At 42.8% G+C, this 20,660-nt stretch overlaps 2 protein-coding genes across 3 annotated transcripts in view; both read left to right on the forward strand.

The window, feature by feature from the left end:
• The window catches only part of LOC112487522 (MORN repeat-containing protein 3-like), a 10,967-nt gene extending 5,198 nt beyond the window's left edge, over positions 1-5,769 (forward strand). The window contains exons 1-2 of one of the 2 annotated variants that reach the window (XM_025058799.1): positions 3,323-4,021; positions 4,120-5,769. In XM_025058799.1, coding sequence (XP_024914567.1) covers positions 4,134-4,628 — 495 coding nt within the window. In that variant the 5' untranslated portion in view covers positions 3,323-4,021; positions 4,120-4,133 and the 3' untranslated portion in view covers positions 4,629-5,769. Of the gene's footprint in view, positions 1-3,322; positions 4,022-4,119 lie in introns of those variants that run through there. The other variant, XR_003050676.1, reaches the window with a different exon arrangement.
• A 9,662-nt stretch (positions 5,770-15,431) lies between these two features.
• Positions 15,432-20,594, forward strand: LOC103383201 (aspartate aminotransferase, cytoplasmic-like). The gene is made up of 9 exons (XM_008316244.3): positions 15,432-15,678; positions 17,838-18,019; positions 18,142-18,265; positions 18,360-18,472; positions 18,613-18,717; positions 18,894-19,044; positions 19,138-19,303; positions 19,402-19,544; positions 19,882-20,594. The coding sequence occupies exons 1-9, from the start codon at positions 15,570-15,572 to the stop codon at positions 20,019-20,021; spliced, it is 1,233 nt and encodes a 410-aa protein (XP_008314466.1). The 5' UTR covers positions 15,432-15,569; the 3' UTR covers positions 20,022-20,594.
• The last annotated feature ends 66 nt before the right edge of the window (positions 20,595-20,660 follow it).

Genomic DNA, 20,660 nt, shown 5'->3' on the forward strand with positions numbered 1-20,660 from the left:
CGGGAGTTGCTGGTCTTGCCGGTGTTGCTGGTGTTGCTGGTCTTGGCAGATGTGGACTCCCTCTCCACTGAGGCCCTGACTCCCATTGTTATCGGAGAGGAAACCGGTCTGATTTATAAGCCTGTTGTTTCTGCTCCACACGCTGTTGGCTCTAATTTGACAAGAAGGAATCCACGTCTCACTCTGGTATCCATGGCAACATACAAACAAACAAACACCAATAAAAAAAACAATCCGATTGTTGATTGAATCGATGAGATAAGAGTAGTTTTGAGAGTGGTGCATTTTACACCGTGGATTTAGTACTACTATATAGTACTACTAAAACTAGTACTACTAAAACTAGTACTACTAAAACTAGTACTCTCTACTTTTTGTCCAGTATAATATTCCTTTCTACACACACATATACATACTGTATATATAATATGTGTATACACATAGTTTTATCATTATTTTCTAAGTTTATGGACCCCCCTCCCTCCCGTGATCCATTAGAGCGACATCTAATGGAACACGACGCACTTTGTTGTTCTTTTTACGTAAAGCCTTTTAAAACCGATAAGAAATTTTTATTTTATTAAACCAAAGCCGTGACGTAGTGCGCGGATTATACGGGCTAAAAAATATAAATGATAATAATTAATAATAAAGACAATAATTCTGTGTTTAATGTGAACCACTACAAATAAGAGTAAAAGTTTTTTCTGACTCTACATATATACTTTATTATTATTATTATTATTATTATCTTGGACTATAGGATATGATAAATCATTTTTTAATTATTTTAGTTCAAGGTTCAACCTTTTACTTAAAAAAATTAAATAAAAATAACAGTTCATTTAGTGACAAATAGTTGCAGCTCTAAATCCTCAAAGGGAGCTCTTGTTGCTGGAGTATAATTTTACCAGACTATAATTAAGTATCTTCTGAGTCAGAGATGTTTTCATGCTCTTTTATCGCTGAGTGTTTTTTTTTTTTTTTTTCAGACAGATTTCACGTAGTGAAGAAGTGTTTTTATGAAGAGTAATTCTCATCTCAGATAAACCTGCAGGCTGGGCCACGTCTCCTCCCGTCTGCTCCGAGGAGAAGCCCGTCTGTCTGTCCGTCTGCCTGTCTGTGTATAAGCTGCCGAGGCATTAGTGCCTCTGAGGTGGAGCTGGAGGTTTAGAGAGGGGAGAAGAACCACTCCATCACCTCGCAGACAGTCCGGATCTCCCCCTCCATTAGAGCCCCTTGGTTCTCCTCCCTCCCTCTCCCCTTCCCTCCCTCCCTCCCTCCTTTATCAGCTCTCTATCTGCTAAACAGCACAGAGCCCTGGCTGCTTTACAACCTGTCCAACCCTCGACCATCACTCACGGCTGAGGGCTCGGACTGGGCTACAGCTGGACGGACGGTTCTCGCCCGCTGCACCGCTGGGCAGCTTCTCCGTGTCTCACCCTCAGAGTCAGTTGAAATGAATTAAAATGTTATTTTTGGATCTGGACTTTAGGTCATTAATGGTCCTTTATTTTAACGTCAGCTGAATTATCTTCCAAAAAACACTCCACATTTTCTTAATCTTCCAACATCCTTTATTTTCTTATCAAGTCACAGACTCGCCGGCTTTGTCTGTTTAATCCATGAGTCCTTTGAGCGGTTGCAATTTATTCAAATTGAACAAACTGAATGTACTTTAAAAGCCAAAAGTAGAAAAAAAAGGAACCTGGAACTTTGAAACCCCTTCGAAGGTTCTTTGATGCATGAACCACTGGGGCTAAATGGTCTCAAACATCATCAACCACTTCCTCCGTTTCTCCTCCACCTCGGTGGGTTTGAGTCCTCCTCCCTGTTTTGTATTTTTTCTCTTGTCAAGTGTTTATGTTTTGTCTCCAGGACCATCTTTTAAGAACCATTAGACAAACTGGGGATATAGATGATCCAGTCAGAGAGCCAGGGAGCACCTTAGGGCCTCAGCCCCCCCTTCCCCTGCCCCTCACCCCGCCCTCCATCACCCGACCAACACTAACCTCAGTGCTGCTGCTGCTCACTCGTTCATAAGACACAGAGAAAGATCCCATTCACACGACCTCTGTCAGACGCCGTGAGTTACGAGCCAGAATGAACGATTGTCTGCAACTCGTCAAACACGGAACGTTTCGGATGCTTCCATGAGGCGGAGCTCTGCTCTCCACAGACGCAGCAGGAGACGTTTCTCACTCCTGGTTTTTTTTTTAAATACATGAATAAATAGTGCTAATAATAATAATAGTAACAACTATAATTTAGCTTTGCTATATGAGGCAGCGTGGGATGGACCTGTGCTAACCCTAACTACTTGACAAACTAGTACTAGAACCTGTTAAAAGACGTTTAATCAGCTTCAACCAACCACGTTTGAGGGGAAAATACCATGGTATTATTTTGTTTATAAATTTTGTTAATTTCTTTTGACAAACCTTCAAGTTAAGGTTTAACTTAACTTTAAGTTTAAACTTAAAGTTAAGATTTAAAAAAAACATTAATTTGGTCAACATTTTTTATTTTTAATTTATTTTAATTTCTCTGACCTCAATTGAATGTTTGCATTTGATATATTAGATTTTTTTTTTTACCTACGGCATTTTAAAAGTACTGAATAATATTAGACAATCGATAGGAAATAAAAAAAATTTTTTTGCGAAAAAAAAAATATTTCTGAACACACAATGTTGTATCGTAATACTTTATACCGCAAGTACTTTACACCGTAAAATACCAAAAACCTAGAATTAAAAAAGAGAAAACTTTAATGTTCTAATTCCAAACACAAAACACAATTTTTTCAAATTTTATAATTTAACTTTTAAGATTTTCTCAAAATAATTATATTAAGGAGCTCATGATCAGCCCTGTGCTGTGTTTAGGTGGAGGAAGAGTCTGTTTCCTGGATCAGGCTAAACACAGGCCTCCGGAGCGCGGCGCTCATGCAGGACAGGGCCGCCTCTGGCCGGATGGACACTGACAATAGATCACTTTCGACCACCGGGGGCCCCAGTGGGCTGGGTCCCACAGCTGGGAAGGCTCCAGAGCAGAAGTCAAGGGCCCCCTGGTTGCTGCGCTGCGGCTCGTGTGTTTGTCATCCTTTTGCCGGCAGAATGACAGCAGCGGGGTGGAGGCTGGAGGATGTTTATTGCTGCTTCTCAGCAAAGTTTCCTGACATTAACTTTCACTTTCACTTCCACAGACGGGACATTTACACGCTCTTTAGTTCTCAGCTGTGTGTAAGCAGGTTTTTTTTTTTTTTTTTTTTTGCTTCATCACTGCAGAGATTCTGCTGAGTGATGAACTCTAACCCCCCCCCAGATATGTATGTGCTGTTACGACCACAAGGTGCTGCTCTGAACGTTGTACAGGTCGAGGTTAGCAGGGGTGAACAGTGAGTAGATCGTGATCTACTAGTAGAATGCCAAGGGAGTGCTGGTCGACTGGTGTATGTGTGTGTGTTTGGTGTGTGTGTCTGTTGTTGTAGGATCATGTTACTGGACCTGAGGTGTAACTCAGTCCAGCGAGTCAAACTAATGAGTCTTAACGACAAGTAATTAGCTTCGGAGCAATGTAATGATGCTAGCAGCACTTCATACGACACCTCATCAGTGTGTGTGTGTGTGTGTGTGTCACGTCCATTGTGTTTTACACAAAGAGACCGCCCGTTGAACAGAGACACTGTCCACATGTCGGCGCTCTCTGTTCTGTTTTTAATGTTGTTGTCGATTTTTAACTGCAGTTTGCGTCCATCTGGGGTATTACTGCCACCTTCTGGTCATGACTGTTTGAGGTTTTCTATTGTTTCTGTGCAGTACTTTATGTCTGCGAGCTCAGAGGTCATTTCATCTACACCGATGTTCCTCTTGTTTCAACTGAACCTTTAAACGGCCTCTTGTAGCCGTGATGTAAAAGCTGAAAAGCTGGGTTAGTGTTTCCTTTGATCTATGATGTCCCATCGCCTTAGAAGTGATCAGTCGACAGTTCAGTAACAAGTCGTTACGAAACCCAACAGGTCAGTAGCCCACAAAACATTTAGGTTCCCAGCTGCTAGAAAAAACTAAAGAAGACAAAGTTGTATCATTCTTTTTAACTTTTATCGTTTATTTCAAGAGTTCATAAAAACAATGTGCTCGATGGAGAGAGGAGGACGACGAAACAGCACTGGGTCGGTTTCCAGGATTCCAAACCCTTTGGATCCCCTCTACGTTGGACCACTGAAACGTGGCAAACGTAACGGAAATGGCTTGTACAAAAAAGGTGAGCATTTGTACATCGGGGACTGGAAAGACGGGAAGAAGCACGGCTTTGGGAAATGCGTTTATGGCGGTTCATCTTTTTACGACGGCAAGTGGTACGAGGACTGTCGCAGCGGCTGGGGTGAGATGCACTACAAGAACGGAGAGGTGTACGTGGGGGATTGGCTGATGGATAAAAGACACGGAGAGGGCATCGTTACGTATGCGGACGGAAACTGGTACGAAGGAGAATGGAGGTTCGACAAGAAGCACGGCCAAGGAAAGCTGTTCTTTGCAGACAAGGGGCAGCTGTACTGTGGCAGCTGGATGAATGGACACGCCCAAGGTGGAACCCTGTCTGAATGTGGCCAAATAAAACCTTAAGCCGGATTTTGTTTAGGATCCGATGTTAAAATTGTCAACTGGAGTCTTATATTTCTTCAACTCAAATATCTTTGATGACAGAACTCTCACGTTTTCAAATGATTTGAAAAGATCATCTACCAAAACTCAGAACTTCCTTCAATCATCTGACAACATCCATCAAAAATGGTGAACGTAGCTGAGACCGAGACAAGGCTGAGATCAGGATGGGGTTCTGCTGCAATCCCTACAAAACTCCTGTTCTCGTTGAACAAATAAAAGTGAAAATACAAAGCAGTACAATTCCCCCCCTGTGGTGCAAATAAGAAAAATATTGAAAATGAAAATCATTTTCCTCATCGCTGCTCCTGAAATGGCACAGACGATGGATACAGGAAACTTCTAGGAAGGATTTGATTTGAGTACTTTAAAATAATACCTGTTCAACCAGCAAATGGAGGAATCAGGAGGAATGAAAATGTGAAACCACCTTTCTATTTGTGTAACTGTTGACCTTATAAAAAGAAGACGCAACATTTTTACTGAATCTCTGACCCATTAACAAATGGACACAGAAGTAAACCAGTGGCTCAAAGAAGCCTGTAGAAAATCCAGGCTTTTTTGAAAGGGTTTTTTCTGAAGAGGTAATTGAGTGACCCCCCTCCCCCTCCGCTCTCCCCTGCACCCAAGAAAAAAAAACACCTGCCACAGAAAGTGGTGTCAAGGATTCACCCAGACACTGGCAGGTCAGCATTCACCGTACGAGTAAACAACAACAGGTCAGGCTGGAGGATGAGGACCAATGAAGGACCTCGACAACAACAGTGTCTTCAACAGACCAACGGGATTTTATTTACATAATCTTCACGCTGGTTTAATTGCAGTGAAACCACAGGCAGCCACTGTAAACAACGACCAGTTCCTTCCCAGAACATAGTTCCCAGAATCTCCAAATCCCAGCGCCTACGACGGGGAAATGCAGCTCAAGACACGGGAGGGTCCAACGGTTAACTGTTAAACCAGCTTCCACCGATCAACTTGACTAAAATGATTCCGAAGGAAAGGGTCTCAGAAATAGACTGGAGTGACCCCTAGTGGGATGTTTGATCTTTGTTGAACTGTAAAAGATTTGTTTTTATCTTTTAAACACTATCTTGTGTTTTTTTTTAAATCGGTGTCAAGGAAGAGCTTTACTATTTCAAATATCAATTAAATTGATTTTAAAGTGACCTAGGTAAATATATATATAAACATATATAACCCCCCCACATTTGGTGTGGGAGGGGGGTTATTTAGTTTCAATTAAGAGTCTGAATCTTAGTCTTATTTTTACTCAGTGTTAGGAGGTGACCGCTCGTCATTAAATGATAAATGCTATTATTATTTATTTTTAATTAATTGCACTTACATAAAAATAGATTTACATTCCTTTATATAGAATCCATTTGTCAAGTAGAGCCAAAAAACAAAAAATAGAATAAATGCCCATTCATGGAAATATATTAATATGATTGTGTTTTTTAAGATTAAATTTAAATGTTAGTCAAATTACAGGTTAATCCATATCCATCAGAGGGAAACACTTGGGCTCATATTTAATCCAATGTAGAAAGAAATAAACAACCACCTGAACTGAATTATGTTTTTGTTGTTTTATTATTATAATTATTATTTTTATTTTTTGAAAAATCAAGATTAAACCAGATTTAAGATTATAATGGTTGTTTTGGAGTTGAGGGTTTAATACTTGGAATGGTACGATGCAACTCTTTGATGTCCAATTCTGATACTGCAGCTTTTGAGTATCTGCCGATACCGATATCAATCCGATACCTTTTTTTCTTGTCTCCCTGTTTACGGAATCACGCAAAGTTGAGCACCTGGGCTCAGGTATTGGATCGGACTGGCTACAGCAGTTTTTCTTCAGTGGTCGATCTGGAAATTTTTGACCGATATCAGACCGATACCGATCCTGAGTATCAGATCGAGCCATCAGTGTTAAAAAGAACCATCGTATGTGTCTTGGGCCCGTGGTTAATCCGACGTGATGTCACGTAACCCACTCGAGGTACTCGCCCATTTTTGTGACACGTGTGTGTGTGATGTCACGTTTGTTTGAATCTGTCGTCCTTTCATCTGTCGTCCCTCTTCACAGGTGTACCTGAGGTGAGTCACTCCTCCCACGTCGCACATTTCTTCTACAGAAAAAGTAGGACTGACAGCTGCCGTAAAGTATCGACGGTGAACGACAACTCCACGACAGAATAAACTTTTCTAAAACAGACACCTTACAGTCATCATGAAATTCCGCCTGATTTCCCGCACGGATAAAAAGCGTGCCGAGGTGAAAAAAGAGCCGGTTCTGAACGAGAGGGAGAAGCGAGCCGTTCTGTTTCTCAGGAAGGCCGTCTTCCACGTCTTCCAGAGAGCTGGGGCCCTGGAGGGACTCACGGACCAGGAGAAGGACTTCCTCATCACCAACTATGTGACTCTAACAAGCAAAGGACTCGGCGGCGTGAACGGCTACGTTTCGCTCAACCAGGCCAAGTCGTTGGCCAAGGCTGTGGTGAAGGAGCTTCAGGAGGAGTACGGCACCAAGCTGAAGTACCACCTGCTGGAGCAGGAGGGGGAAGTGCAGGCCGTGATTGCTTCCTGTCTGAGGAGACATATTAGGAAGCTGTTTACGGAGAGTGCTTCAAAGCCTCCCAAAGACGAGTGGCTGGACATCGTTTTGTTTGCCATTTGTTGGATAAACATCGGCGTTGCTTTGACCTTTGCGATACTCATGCTGGTTTAGGATCTGTTTTATTCTCTGGACTTTTCGGTCCACACATGGAGCAATGTCCTTCACGCCTGGAGTTTACGACATTGGTCAGATTGAACAAAAAGGCGCTGTGAAGTAGAACCGTGGTTATTATTAACAGATTCATTTGAACAGAGAAAAGAACCATGTACGGGGGAGTACACGTGTAAAAATGCAGTATTTCTGTGACACAGGCTGCTTTTAAAAGACGACTACGTTCCAAAGACGGCAGTTTTAATTGGCATTGTGGATGAAATGAGGACAAATATCACAATAGGATGAAGTGAAATAAAGAAGAAGTAGGTGTAAGGAATGACGCTGAAAACCATTACAAACACCACCACCACTGGCACCAACTGTACTGGGAAAAAAAGCTGAGAGGATCCAGGAGACGTGACGAAGTGGACGTCACGTGAGTCAGAAGACGAACTCAGAGTAAGATGGATGGAACGAGAGGGGACAAAAAAGTTTTGGATGCAAACACTCACCAACCAAAAGGAGGTTAAAGAGGAGCGAAGAAGAGGATGACAACCAGGGATGATGAAGGATGAGTAAATCCAGACAGAGGTAATGATAAATAATCGAAAATCAAAAACACAACTTTAACCCAAACTCAGTTAATGCACCAACTGGGAGCTACACAGTGAAAGGCTCTCCTATCATGTCACACAGAGGTTTACGGTAGAGTCCATATCAAGGATTTGACGCCAGGATCAACATCCAAAAGACTGAAATTAGCGTTTGCGCTAATGCTGAATTCAAATCATTCTGTGATATATAATGAGACCTGGCTCACTCTAATATCTGATCCCAGATTCATCATCTCTGTGAGTGGAAGATCAGAAGCTCCCGTCCAAACGTTATCGAAGCGTGTCTCGGGCCTCCGGAGGTTGTCTCCGAGACACGAGGGAGCCAATGGGAGTGAGGTATGCTGGTGCATGGTAACCAAACAAACACGTGAAAGACCACGATTTTTACCAGGATGGATTTAAAAATATATTTTTTTAACATTTTTAACAAGTCCTACAATATCTGATAACGTTGTCCTGTGAATGAAGTAGGTGATAAAATAAATCAAATATGTTTTAGCCTTATTTCACACCATTCTTTTCAAATCCATTCAACAGCGTTCTTAGGCAAAGTAGACGTAACAACATGAACTTCACCTGATTCTTTGGATATATTCAGATACACTACATTGTGGTATTATTGATTTTCGGGTAGAGATGTCATATATATATATATATATAATATGAACGGACGGCACCAACAATAATCTTTGTACTGACATCAATAAAAAAAAAAAAAACATTCCTAAATCTTCATGTTTCTCCACAGTCATTCAATACGATCCCTACCTGTGATGAAGCAGTAATTTCATTTCAAACAAAAACATTACATTTTACATGTAACAAACAAACATTACAAATGCCTCACCTTCGTTAAGGTTGTTGCTAAATGTGACTCTAATCAAGATGGTGGACATTAGCCGTCTTTGTGACCTAGGTGAAATTGTACTTTTGCGCCCCCTATCGCTGCAATGTAATTATTTTCTTCCTGAGGCTTTAGCTTTAGTTTTCAGCTCAATCCCCAGTTGTGTCATAACTGACCACAGATTGGGCCACTCTGAGGTTGTGGCTGGTTCAACCGTGTCCCATGAGCCGCTGTTTGGAAAGTCCACGGACAATGAACTGTGGCTAAAAGTGAGTCTGACCACATGAATCAACCAATGAGGATTCATTCAAGATTAATTTTTATCATTTTGTTTTTGTTTTTTGTGTTTGTCTTAGAACTAACTCTCCCAAGATTCATTTATATCATTTTGTTTTGTTTTTTCTTTTGTGTTTGTCTTAGAACTAACTCTCCACCGACCGTGAACGTCCGTGTTCCTGACGTTCCCTCCTGTTAAATGAATGAGACCAGGAACACACACACGCACACACACCCACGCATGGAAGAAGAGGTCAGGTAGGGGTCACCGCTGTGACCAGGGCAGAGATGGGAAACTGTTGTAGGAACTATTGTGGAGTGAGCATCAGTCATGTGGAAGGAAGCTGTCATGTTTGTGTGTGTGTTCGCGTGTTGTAATGACTGTTAGTGTACACAGATCTATCTATGGACCCCGAGTTATTAATGATTTATTGTGCTGCGTTGGCCGTTACAAACTCCCATGTATCCTCACTGTGTCAGGCTGAAATACACACAATAATGAGCCAAGACAAGAAATGATGACCGATCACCTACAGGTTTCCCCCTTCAGGCCAAAGCAGACGATGAATCCATCAGAGATTTTAAATGCGTGTCAGTAACTCGGTGAGAATAGAGTTTGTTTTTTGTTTTTTTTTTATAATGTAAGGCCTGTACGTTTACATGTGGGACCCTGCGCTCGGACGACGTGCTCCGCTGCCAGTAAACAGAGTTTCAGCGAGATGGACTCTGGCTGTTGCTCTCTCTCTCTCCCTGTGGCGCCGACATCAGAATGACAATCTGTTATTGGTAGAGACTGCGCGGCTCCTCCATCACACGCCAACGCTGTAAATACGAAAGCTCCCAGAGTCGCTGGGTTAGTGGTTCAGAAATGTCCCTTTTTTTTTCTCTGAAATTGTTTGTGGACAGTTAAGTTAAGACGAGAAGAAACAAGGGGAAAAAAATGGAGGCTGACACACACACACGTTTGCAGCTGCGGCCTTGTCAGATGCTCGGCCGACGATCAACAGCAGGCCTCAAGGTCTCTGTGGCAGATGATGCCGTACACCTCCAACTACAGCTGGGTTCAAAGCCAGCTGTGACGCCGTCGCTCTCCGAACGTTGAATTTGGAGCCAGTTAATCACAGCAGTGCTCAGGCTACACAGATTCTTAGAGAGTGTATTGTCTAATATTTTAGCTGTTCAACCGCACAGAACATCTGAAGTGATAAACCTCGACTAGAAATGTTCTGAATCTCCAGGACGCAGACAAACACAGGCCGGTTCCTGTCGTTCGTTTCCGAGGTCGTCCTCAGTTCCCCACAGTTTCCCTGGAGACCACCTAAAATAGGACCTCCCTCCAAATGCACCATCTTACCGCCCTTCAGCCTTGACAGCTGCTGCCAGTATGACTATACAAGAACAATGAGCCCATCCGTTATTGAGGCAAGAGAGTACGCCACCCTTTGGTCAGTTCAGGAAAACCTCAGCCTGCGACTGCACAGACTGACCATCGTTCGTAGCTGGGATTTGACGTAAAAGTAGAAAACGACGCCATAATCCAGCGCAGAGCAGTGACTCCGTTGAACTGCACATATTTATATAATCCTCCATGATTTTTAACCAGCGGCCATTTTGTTAGCTTGATGCTAGTAGTCAGTTACATATGATTTCCCTTCATACTTTGTGTCTTATTTCTATTGTGTGTTATTGTTAATTATGAATGTAATTATTTTCTTTCTGGCTGCAGTTTCACTTCTTACCAGCAGGAGCTGACTTTGTCATCAATTCCTGACTTTGGAGGGTCAGTCGGTGTCAAAACTAACTCTGTTGATAAAGTACTTCGATCACGGTTGTGAAGAAACTGCTTTAAATCTGAACTTTTTTTTCTTCTTCTTTGAGCCTCAGTAACTTTCTCGAGGCCTTCGTGGTCGTCACCTTCTCGACCGTGGTGGCGTGTGGTTCACCACTGACAGTCAATGGGATGTGGCTTGTCAGCTAGCCATCTGCCTTGTTTCCTGCTCTGTCAGACGTGTGTGCACACAACAACAACTTGTCAACATGGTAATTTACACCGCCGGGTCGGGACCGGGACCTGAAGGAGCACGCAGTGGCAGGCACAGTGTGGGTCGGTGTGTGTGTGTGTGTGTGTGTGTTTAAGTGTGTTTATGTATGTAATGCTCGTTCCAGTGCGTGCACACCCAGCTCTCTTTCTTTCTTGATTGTGTTGAGTCTGGTCAGTCTCTCTGACAGGAAGTGATCCACGTTACTGTGTACACATCAACAAACAGAACCTGAGTCTGTGAGGAAGGGACCGGGATGTCGGCGGCCGTCGTGCTGATGGCCCTGGGTGGGAGGAGCCTGTTGACTGACAATGTTGGTTGGACCCGAGGCCTGTGATGTGATTGGTTCTCGTGGAGGTGAAGAGGAGTTTGGACGAGGAGCGTTTGATGAATGGTTTTACCCTGAGCTGTAGGAGCTGGTGTGGGTGAATGTAATCACTCCATGATAACGTTTTACGTTGATGTCCATCCACTGACCTCATATATGGACGACCAGTCAGTTGACAAATGAAGAATTGGTGGGGAGGCAGGGCAGCTCCCCCTCTAGGGTTGCTGAGATACTGCAAGGAGACGGCAGCAGGACAGATGAAATTCAGGTTAATTATTTTCTTGACCTGTGCCATAGGACGTAAATTGTATTTAAAAAAAAGGGATCTCCGATATTATCGACCAATATTAGTATTTTTATGTAATATCTGTACGAATTGGTAATTTTTGTTTTTTCTACGATAATAAAAACTCGATAACGCAGAGCCTGGCTTTACCACGGTGTCGTCCTGGATGTCGGTTCAGAAATACATTCTTGTGGGTTTTTTGGAGAAGTGTGTGTCAGAGCTTGTCACAGTGTGTGTGTGTGTGTGTGAGCATGAGCAGGCAGAATCCTGTAGCAGCTGTCAGAGCAGCCAATGGTTGGACGGCATCTTCCCTGGGGGAGTCGCTCTGTCAACTCGTCCCCCCTGACGGCGCCCCCTCTCTCTCAGCCTCTCTTCTGCAGGCCCCGGGCTGGTTAGGGTGTGTGTGTGTGTGTGTGTGTGCCCCCGCGGTGCCTGCCCCCCCCCCCAGTCATGGAGCAGCTTAACACACACTCTTATTTAGTTTGTCAAGACTTCAGATTTTTTTCATGCCTGAAACAACGTGTGTTCAGGCAGTGACGTCACATGACATCATTCAACGAAACGTACACGGAAATATAGAGTATGCAGGAATTTTATTACACAGAACACATGGGGGGAGGGGGCGCTAGAGCCACCATCAAAAAGCCGTGAGATGTTGGGAGTGTTTTATTAAATGTCATGTGGGTGAAACACGTTCACTACAAGAATGTGGTAGTTGAACAAAGCAGGTCAGCGTGAGGTGATGCTGCTCTCTGAGGTCATAATCAGAAATGTTTTTTTTTTTTTTTTGTTCCAGTTGCTCATTGTTCCTGCGTCCTCATACTGTAGGTCTCCAGTTACACACATCACAGTCAGTTTTCCTCAGGCCTTCGTTAGGAAACCAGGACAAAAAAAGGCTTCAACTCTGAACTGTGATCACGTACTTAGTACTCTGAATTTGTCTGCGTTGTCTCCTTAAAAACTGACAAGCCCCTCAGGTTTAGTGGGGGTCCCTGGACACCAGTACTGAGGAACATGAGGGGGTACTTTCTGGTACTTTCTGGTACTTTCTGGTACTTCCTCAGGAACCTCTTCTCCTGACGTTCTGCCGCATGAAACATGAAGAGGAGTGAAAACATGAGTGAAGTTGTGATGGGGTGTTTCAACGACCGTGCAGGTGCTCCTTATATGCACTTGTTGGGCTGGGTAACAACCCCCATCACACACACACACACACACACACACACAGCCGCTGCTGTTCCGAGGGCCTTGGTGCAGGATAACGAGTGTTGACTGAGAACATGCAGCCACTTTTTTTTTTTTTTTTTTACAGTTTTGTTCCTGACGCAGGATGAAAACACATCTGAACACCTGTCTTTCACTGACCACCAATAGCAACGCTGGGCATTTTTTTAATCATTTTTGAAAATCAATATCGCAGACACCGTCATGTTCACAGCTGCTGTGATTCTTGTGGAATTATTCCTAAAATGTGCCTCATATTTTTAGTCGGACGCCAAACTCAGGGCAGGGTCGTCAGTCATTTTATTTGATGTTCAGAAATACATAATATTTTAGTCAACTTAATTTAATAATATCAAGCTCAAAGTATGAGCTGCTGAATATATTTTTTTTTAGCTTTTCTCTTTGGCTAAAATTTAGTTAGTTTCAAATTTTCTGAGGTGGGATGATGGTCCACTTGGAATGGAAGGAGACTGTAGCTTTGTAGGTGATTTTTTTTACAGTTATGTAAAACAATTAACAAAAATTAAAACTAAAAAGGAAAACTTTAAAAAGATGTATTTTTGCATTGGCATCCATTAGAAGTTTCAATCTGAATTTTGAATTCTACTGTGTCTTGTGGTCACGGTTAAACGTCACGTGATCGTCCCCTCACTCAGTCTGACCGGCCTGTGTCAGGCCTGCAGCCTCCAGTGAGCAGGAGGACGGGCGCTGGGGCCGCCAAACGTCCATCATGTTGACAAATCGACTCAGTCAGCCTCGTCCAGCAGGGTTAGTTCCTGGGAGCTTTGAAATTCAACACTGTTGACGGTCGACCACGGTGGTTCTGAAGAGAGAAAGGAAAGGGAGGAAAAGTGGAGGAATGAGGGAGGCCTTGACAGAACGAGAGAGAGAGAGAGAGAGGGAGCAGTGTAGGACGGGTGACATACGTGTGTGTGTGTGTGTGTGTCACACTTCTAAAACATGAAAATATGCTGCTGCTGCAAAGGGGCTAAAGGAGCAGACCAAAGAGACGAGAAGCTGAGGCTATTCATCAAACACTTCAGATCAAACAGAGAGAGTTTTAACTTTAAAAAAAACATTTATGAAAAAATGTGGCTGATCATTCACAAAACCTGGGCTGGGACACAAAGATGGGTCGTAGGACATGTATTCCATTAAATATATTATAATATTTCATCTTAAAATGTAAAGTTGTTGAAATAAAAACACTGGGACACATGGGAAATAAATATATAAATAAAGGTTTCTGGTGCTCACCTTAAACTTACAGGTGAGAACACAGAAATGTTTATTTATTTATTTTTATGCCCCCCTTCAGGGGATTTGTGCCCACCTCATTTGAGTCTTCAAATTTTTATAAATAGGAGATTTTTAAAACAATGAGATGATATTGGCTTATTTATTCTACTGATCCTACATTATATGCCATTTAGATCAAGTTATTTAATTATTATTTTATTTATCTTATTCATAGTGACATTATTTTTTCTCTATTTGAAGTGTTGTAGAAAAAAAAACAATACAAAAATAGAAAATATAATTCCAATAGAACAACAATAGAAAAACTCTCTATTTGAAATGTTGTAGAAAAAAACAATGGAAAATAGAATTCCAATAGAACAACAATAGAAAAACAATTTCTAACATGTAATTCAGTATAAATGTCTTAGAATTCAGCCATGTGATTCAGTATAAATGTCTTAGAATTCAGCCGATTCATTACCTAAGCACTATTTTCAGGGTCATAGGGTCAAGATAAGGGTTTGAAAAATGTGTAAACACTGTTTTAATCTTGTTGTATTAAACGAGTTAAACTTGACGCTCTGTAAATTAGTCGATGTGCGTACACTGACCTCTTGTGGTGGAGGAGGGTGGACACATCATTTATCAACGATGGTGGTTGTGATAACGCAATCTCCGTTTATCTAATTATATCGATGCAACGATGCGCGGCGAAAAGATAGAGGAATTCATGGGTTTATTAGAATGATAAAAGTCAGGCTTCAGATACAAGTTTGTTTGGGTTCTGTAGTGCATATGTACGGTGGCCGTGAAAGCTCATAAAATATATTATGGCCACTTACTTTGCTATTTTATTACCATAAATAATGTAGTTTACAAGTCTTGCTAGATAGATACGGTCCAGAAAAAAAATGTAAAAAAGGAGAGAAGAATATTTCATAGAAGAAAACACGAAAATAAACGTGTACTTAAAATAAATAAAAATTACATTATTATTCGTTTTAGGAACATAAATAACATATATTGAGACATATTAATTGGCCATATTTACAAAAGACAACTTTTAAAATGTTTAAAAAGTACGAAACAATCGAGCCGTGTAATTTTATTCGACGCTGCCATTGGCTGTCTTTGTGTTACGTCACACCATAAAGCCTCTTGATTGGCGGATTCACTTTCGTACTTCCTGTTTTCTCCGAACCAGTGGCTGAAGGTGAAGCCTTCAAGCCGGCCTATCTCTCTTTTTCCATCCGTCCTCAGCCGCACTAACCCACCGCTGCCGACTCGTTCTGTTTCCCGGTGTCCTCTCAACGCCAACTCCGCCACAGCCATGTCCATCTTCGGCGATGTCCCTCAGGCTCCTCCGGTGGCCGTCTTTAAACTGACTGCCGACTTCAGGGAGGACAGCCACCCGCAGAAGGTCAATCTGGGAGTCGGAGGTAAAGAGATGGTGGCTGTCATTGGGTTCACGCTAAAGCTAATGCTAACTTAGCCTGCAGCAGGTATTAGTTTGCTCAACAAACATTCATTCCAAATATGTCCTGCTAATGCACCGTAAAACATTAGCAGCTTTTCGGTTTGACCTTCAGGGATAGAGTGCAGCTAATAAATACCCGGAGCAGAGAATGACTTTCCCCGAGTTTCGTTTAAATGTTCCTGGATTGAATGAAGTTACACCACAAACGAGCCATTTCATTTGGTGTCATTTCAATGTTGTTCGGCTAAAATGTGTTGTGCGAAGTTGTCCCACTTTATCCTAGTGTCTTTGAACGCATCTACACGCAGCTTATCGACCAAATGAAAAACGATGGTGTTCACTCGAACAAACAATGACTCGTTGTTACTCAAGTGTGAACAACGTGACTGCAAACAGACTCACCGAGTGACGAACTGTACGTACCTTTAAGGAATAATAATAATAAAAAAACAGTTCCCCCAAAAGATTCAACAGTTCCCACAAAAGATTCAACTGCATCAGGTATTTTTTAAGTATAACACATACTGTACACCGTGTATTTATGTACTTTACAGCAGTGATGTATCAGCACGAAAACATGTTTTTCAGCAAAATGATTTTTTTTTAAAACCGACGAAATAGAAGATTATACTTTGCTAAGACATGAGTAAATAAATGCTAGTTTTAGCTTTAATTTTGAGAAGACAATTCATTTTAGTTTGAGGAGATCTCTTAAAAACAGCTCCGTTTTGTCCCTCAATGAAAAGATACATTTAATTTAAAAGAATTAAATGTAAAATATAAACATTGGCACGATTGTATTTTTTTTAGTTTTTTTTTTCAATATTACTGTCATTGTCATACAGAACGTAGTAGGTCGGTTATGGTCATAAAATGAATAAAATAAATGTTCATAGTCAAAATATAATGATTTTCCAAAGTCGGAATAATGTAATTAATAATGTTCATTGTCAAAATATAATGATTTTCCAAAGTCGAAATGTTCATAGTCAAAATACAATGATTTTCCAAAGTCGAGACCCAACATCGTCAGTTGTTCCGACTGTGGAGTGGGACGTGACTGGAGTCTGGATGAGGTGTGAACATCTGTCATCATTAGGTTCGAATTAAATCGCTCTGTGTAACGAGTCATTACCGGTACACAGTTGGTCCAGGCTTCAACAATACCGTCCATTGTAATTTTGGCGATTGTTGCCAAAACAAACCTGAGTGCTGAGTGCCACCGTGTGGACAGGAAACAATTAGCATGTCACTCGGATGCGTCGTTTGTTTGTAAATAATATTTGTTAGTCGATGAGTCACAATCCATCCTTATTGGTTCAGCTGCAGTTAATTATTACGTAAATCTGTCGATGGATTCTCACGGTCTTGAGAGCAAAGATAAACAGACCGTCGGTCACATTCCTCCTGTAAGGACAGAAGGTCATCGGTAGTTGGTGAAAAAATATTCCCGTGGGAAGTGCAAAGAATCCTGGTTCACATCTTTCCACCAGTCACTTCAGTTTTATAGTTCCTTTATCAATACGTACTACAAAGTATTTGCCTCTCAGTATCAATTTTTATGTAAATTTCCCCATCGTGGGATTAGCATCGTATGTTTGATCCTATCGTTACGTATAGTTATGTATCGTATTGTTGCATATTGCATATTTATACCGTTATGTACTTTATCTTATCGTATCTTATCGCATTGTATTGTAGAAATGTATAATTTTTCAGTAATAATATTCAATAGTTTGAGTTGTGCCTAGGGCTCCCTCTACCAGCTACTGGAGGAACTACATGTCACTAGACCAAGACTGAAATATGTTTGCCCTTTGATTCAGAGTAACGGTCCACAGCTGTGCTGCAGGCCTGATATTTGATCCCTGTGCAGCTCCAGTCAACATGAGTTCTTAGAGAGTCAAATATGTGCAGCACATATTTACACTTAGTTCAGGACGGTTTGACCTTCAGTCGAGACTGGGCCGTGAAAAGACCGGCGGCGTTCTCTCGATGTCGCTAGGCTAGTGTTAGATTTATCCCGTAGAGTCCGTTAGGTGTCAGTCTGCTGCCATTTTAAATCACTCTCTGGTGAGAACATAAAAACAGTACCATGGGACTCATCATTTGTTCCTCCAGCCTATCGCACCGACGACTGCCAGCCGTGGGTGCTGCCGGTGGTGAAGAAGGTCGAGCGTCTGATTGTGGAGGACGGCAGCCTCAACCACGAGTACCTGCCCATCCTGGGTCTGCCCGAGTTCCGCTCCGCTGCCTCCAAGGTCGCTCTGGGAGAAGACAGCAGTGCCATCCAGGAGAACAGAGTGGGTTTGGGGGAGGGGGAGGGAGGGTGAGGGTGACATGTGTCTGTGTTTTGTCTGTTACCTGTTACAGACGAAGGTCTTCAGTCTTTGTTACGTCTGTTCTTTGCTCTTGTGTTCGTCAGGTTGGTGGGGTTCAGTCTCTGGGGGGGACAGGAGCCTTGAGGGTGGGGGCGGAGTTCCTGCGGCGCTGGTACAACGGCACCAACAACACTGCTACACCCATCTATGTGTCAGCGCCAACCTGGGGTTCGTGGACCACACAGTTGCCCATGAACCAAGCTTTTCGGTCCCTTTTTTTAATTTTTTTTTTTTATTTGTGTCCTTGTTTTTGTTCTTCCAGAGAACCACAACGGTGTGTTTGCTGACGCCGGCTTCAAGGACATCCGTCCGTACCACTACTGGGATGCTGCCAAGAGAGGCCTGGACCTGGCCGGGCTCCTGGATGACCTGGAGGTGATGAAAATAATTTGACAGAGAATAGTCTGTCCTGTCTCAGGTTTCAGATTAAAACCTCGTCAGACTCCAGAGAAACTGCTGAGACTGAGATCTGATTTTTTTTTTTTTTCTGTCATTATTCCGGTCTTTCTCAACAGAACGCCCCGGAACATTCCGTCTTCCTTCTCCACGCCTGCGCTCACAACCCCACTGGCACAGACCCCACCCAGGAGGAATGGAAGAAGATTGCTGAGATCATGAAGGTTGGTGGTTCTGCAGTGAGGTGATGCTGCTGACAGATTTTATTTCACATTTTATACAGAACCTAAACGCAGCTTATACTTAAATACGCAGATGTTTTTTTTTTTGTTTACCTGATGTAAACTTCCAACAACAGCCTGTAAACAATCGTGTTAACTGAACCTCCTTGATTCTTCAGAGGAGGAACCTGTTCGTCTTCTTCGACTCGGCCTATCAGGGCTTCGCCTCCGGCAGTCTGGACAAAGACGCCTGGGCCATTCGCTACTTTGTGTCCGAGGGCTTTGAGCTCTTCATTGCCCAGTCCTTCTCTAAAAACTTTGGCCTCTACAGTGAGTAAACACACACACACACACACACAGTGGTGCAGCGGTTCGTCCACACAGCCGTCCCTCAGTCACACCTTCTCTTCCCGCCGTGATCAGATGAGAGAGTCGGAAACCTGACCGTAGTTTCTCAGGACAGCGAGAGTCTGAGCCGCGTCATGTCTCAGATGGAGAAGATCGTCAGGACCACCTGGTCCAACCCACCGTCACAGGGAGCACGCGTGGTCAGCAAGACCCTCAACTGCCCCACGCTCTTCGCTGAATGGTAACGAACTCCGAGGACGACCTGACGTTAGCTGCTCGTTCAGCTGAGTCGGCAGTTTTTTAGTTTTTATCTTTGTCTCTTCTTTGTCCTCTCTGCAGGAAAGACAACGTGAAGACGATGGCAGACCGGGTGCTGCTGATGAGAGATCAGCTGAAGACGAAGCTTCAGGATCTGGGAACTCCAGGGACCTGGGACCACATCACCCAGCAGATCGGCATGTTCAGCTTCACCGGACTCAACCGTGAGTACTGACAACGACGGTCCTTGAAGATAGAAGTTGGTTTTTATTTCAGACACATTGATGGGTTTCAAAAATACCTGTTGTCCTGCAGGAGAAACTGTTGCAAATTCCAAAATGTAAAATGATGAGAACCTTGAAGATAGAAGTTGGTTTTTATTTCAGACACATTGATGGGTTTCAAAAATACCTGTTGTCCTGAATTCGGCCCAGATTCAAATTCCAAAATGTAAAATGATGAGAACCTGTAGAATCTTCCTTCGCCTCGGAGACATTTCCAGTTTCCTCCTGTGTTTTTTTTTTTTTTCTTACGTCGATGCGACCCTTCTTGGTCTCGCAGCTAAACAGGTTGAATACATGATCAAAGAGAAGCACGTCTACCTGATGGCCAGCGGCCGCATCAACATGTGCGGGCTGACCACCAAGAACATCGACTACGTGGCCCAGTCCATCCACGAGGCCGTCACCAAGGTCCAGTGAAGACCTGGAGTCTGGTGGTCCACACCCTGCCTCCTGTGCCCCCCCTCACCCCCCCACCCTCACCTTTCACCTTTACTGCTTAACCAACTGGGGAAATGAAAGCCGAGTCCCCGCCCCCCCAGTTGAACCACATCACTTCCTCCACCCTTGTGAAGTTCAGTGAATTTTGAAGATTCAGGGAAAAAAAGTCGGTTCAACGGGAATAGATTAGAATTTTCAAATATTATAGAGTAGTTTTCCCCACCTGTAGTTTCCAGATGTGACTTCCTGTACTCGCAGTACTTCATACTATACTGTAGTATATATCTGATGAGGTACGACACCCATGTGTGTTTGATTCACTTGCACACGCTGTATTTTTATTTTTTTTATTTATTTTTGTAGCGTCCGATACATAAATGTCTTCCGTATGAAGCCACATCAAACAGTTACTGTCAGTTCTGTCACTTTATTCACGTAAGACGTTGTCATCGCTAGGTATCGATTCTACAACATCAAGAAAACAAAAATGAGTGTTGTCATGTGACCTGGTTGCAAAGGTCATTTCCTGTGCCTGGTGTCGGCAGCTGTGTATCACTGTAGGTCAAACGTTTGAACTCTGTCCTCTGCTGTTTCCGTTCATGAAAAAGAAATAAATGT

The sequence above is a fragment of the Cynoglossus semilaevis genome, chromosome 9 (assembly GCF_000523025.1).
Source record: "Cynoglossus semilaevis isolate Cse_v1.0 chromosome 9, Cse_v1.0, whole genome shotgun sequence".
Taxonomy (NCBI): Eukaryota; Metazoa; Chordata; class Actinopteri; order Pleuronectiformes; family Cynoglossidae; genus Cynoglossus; species Cynoglossus semilaevis.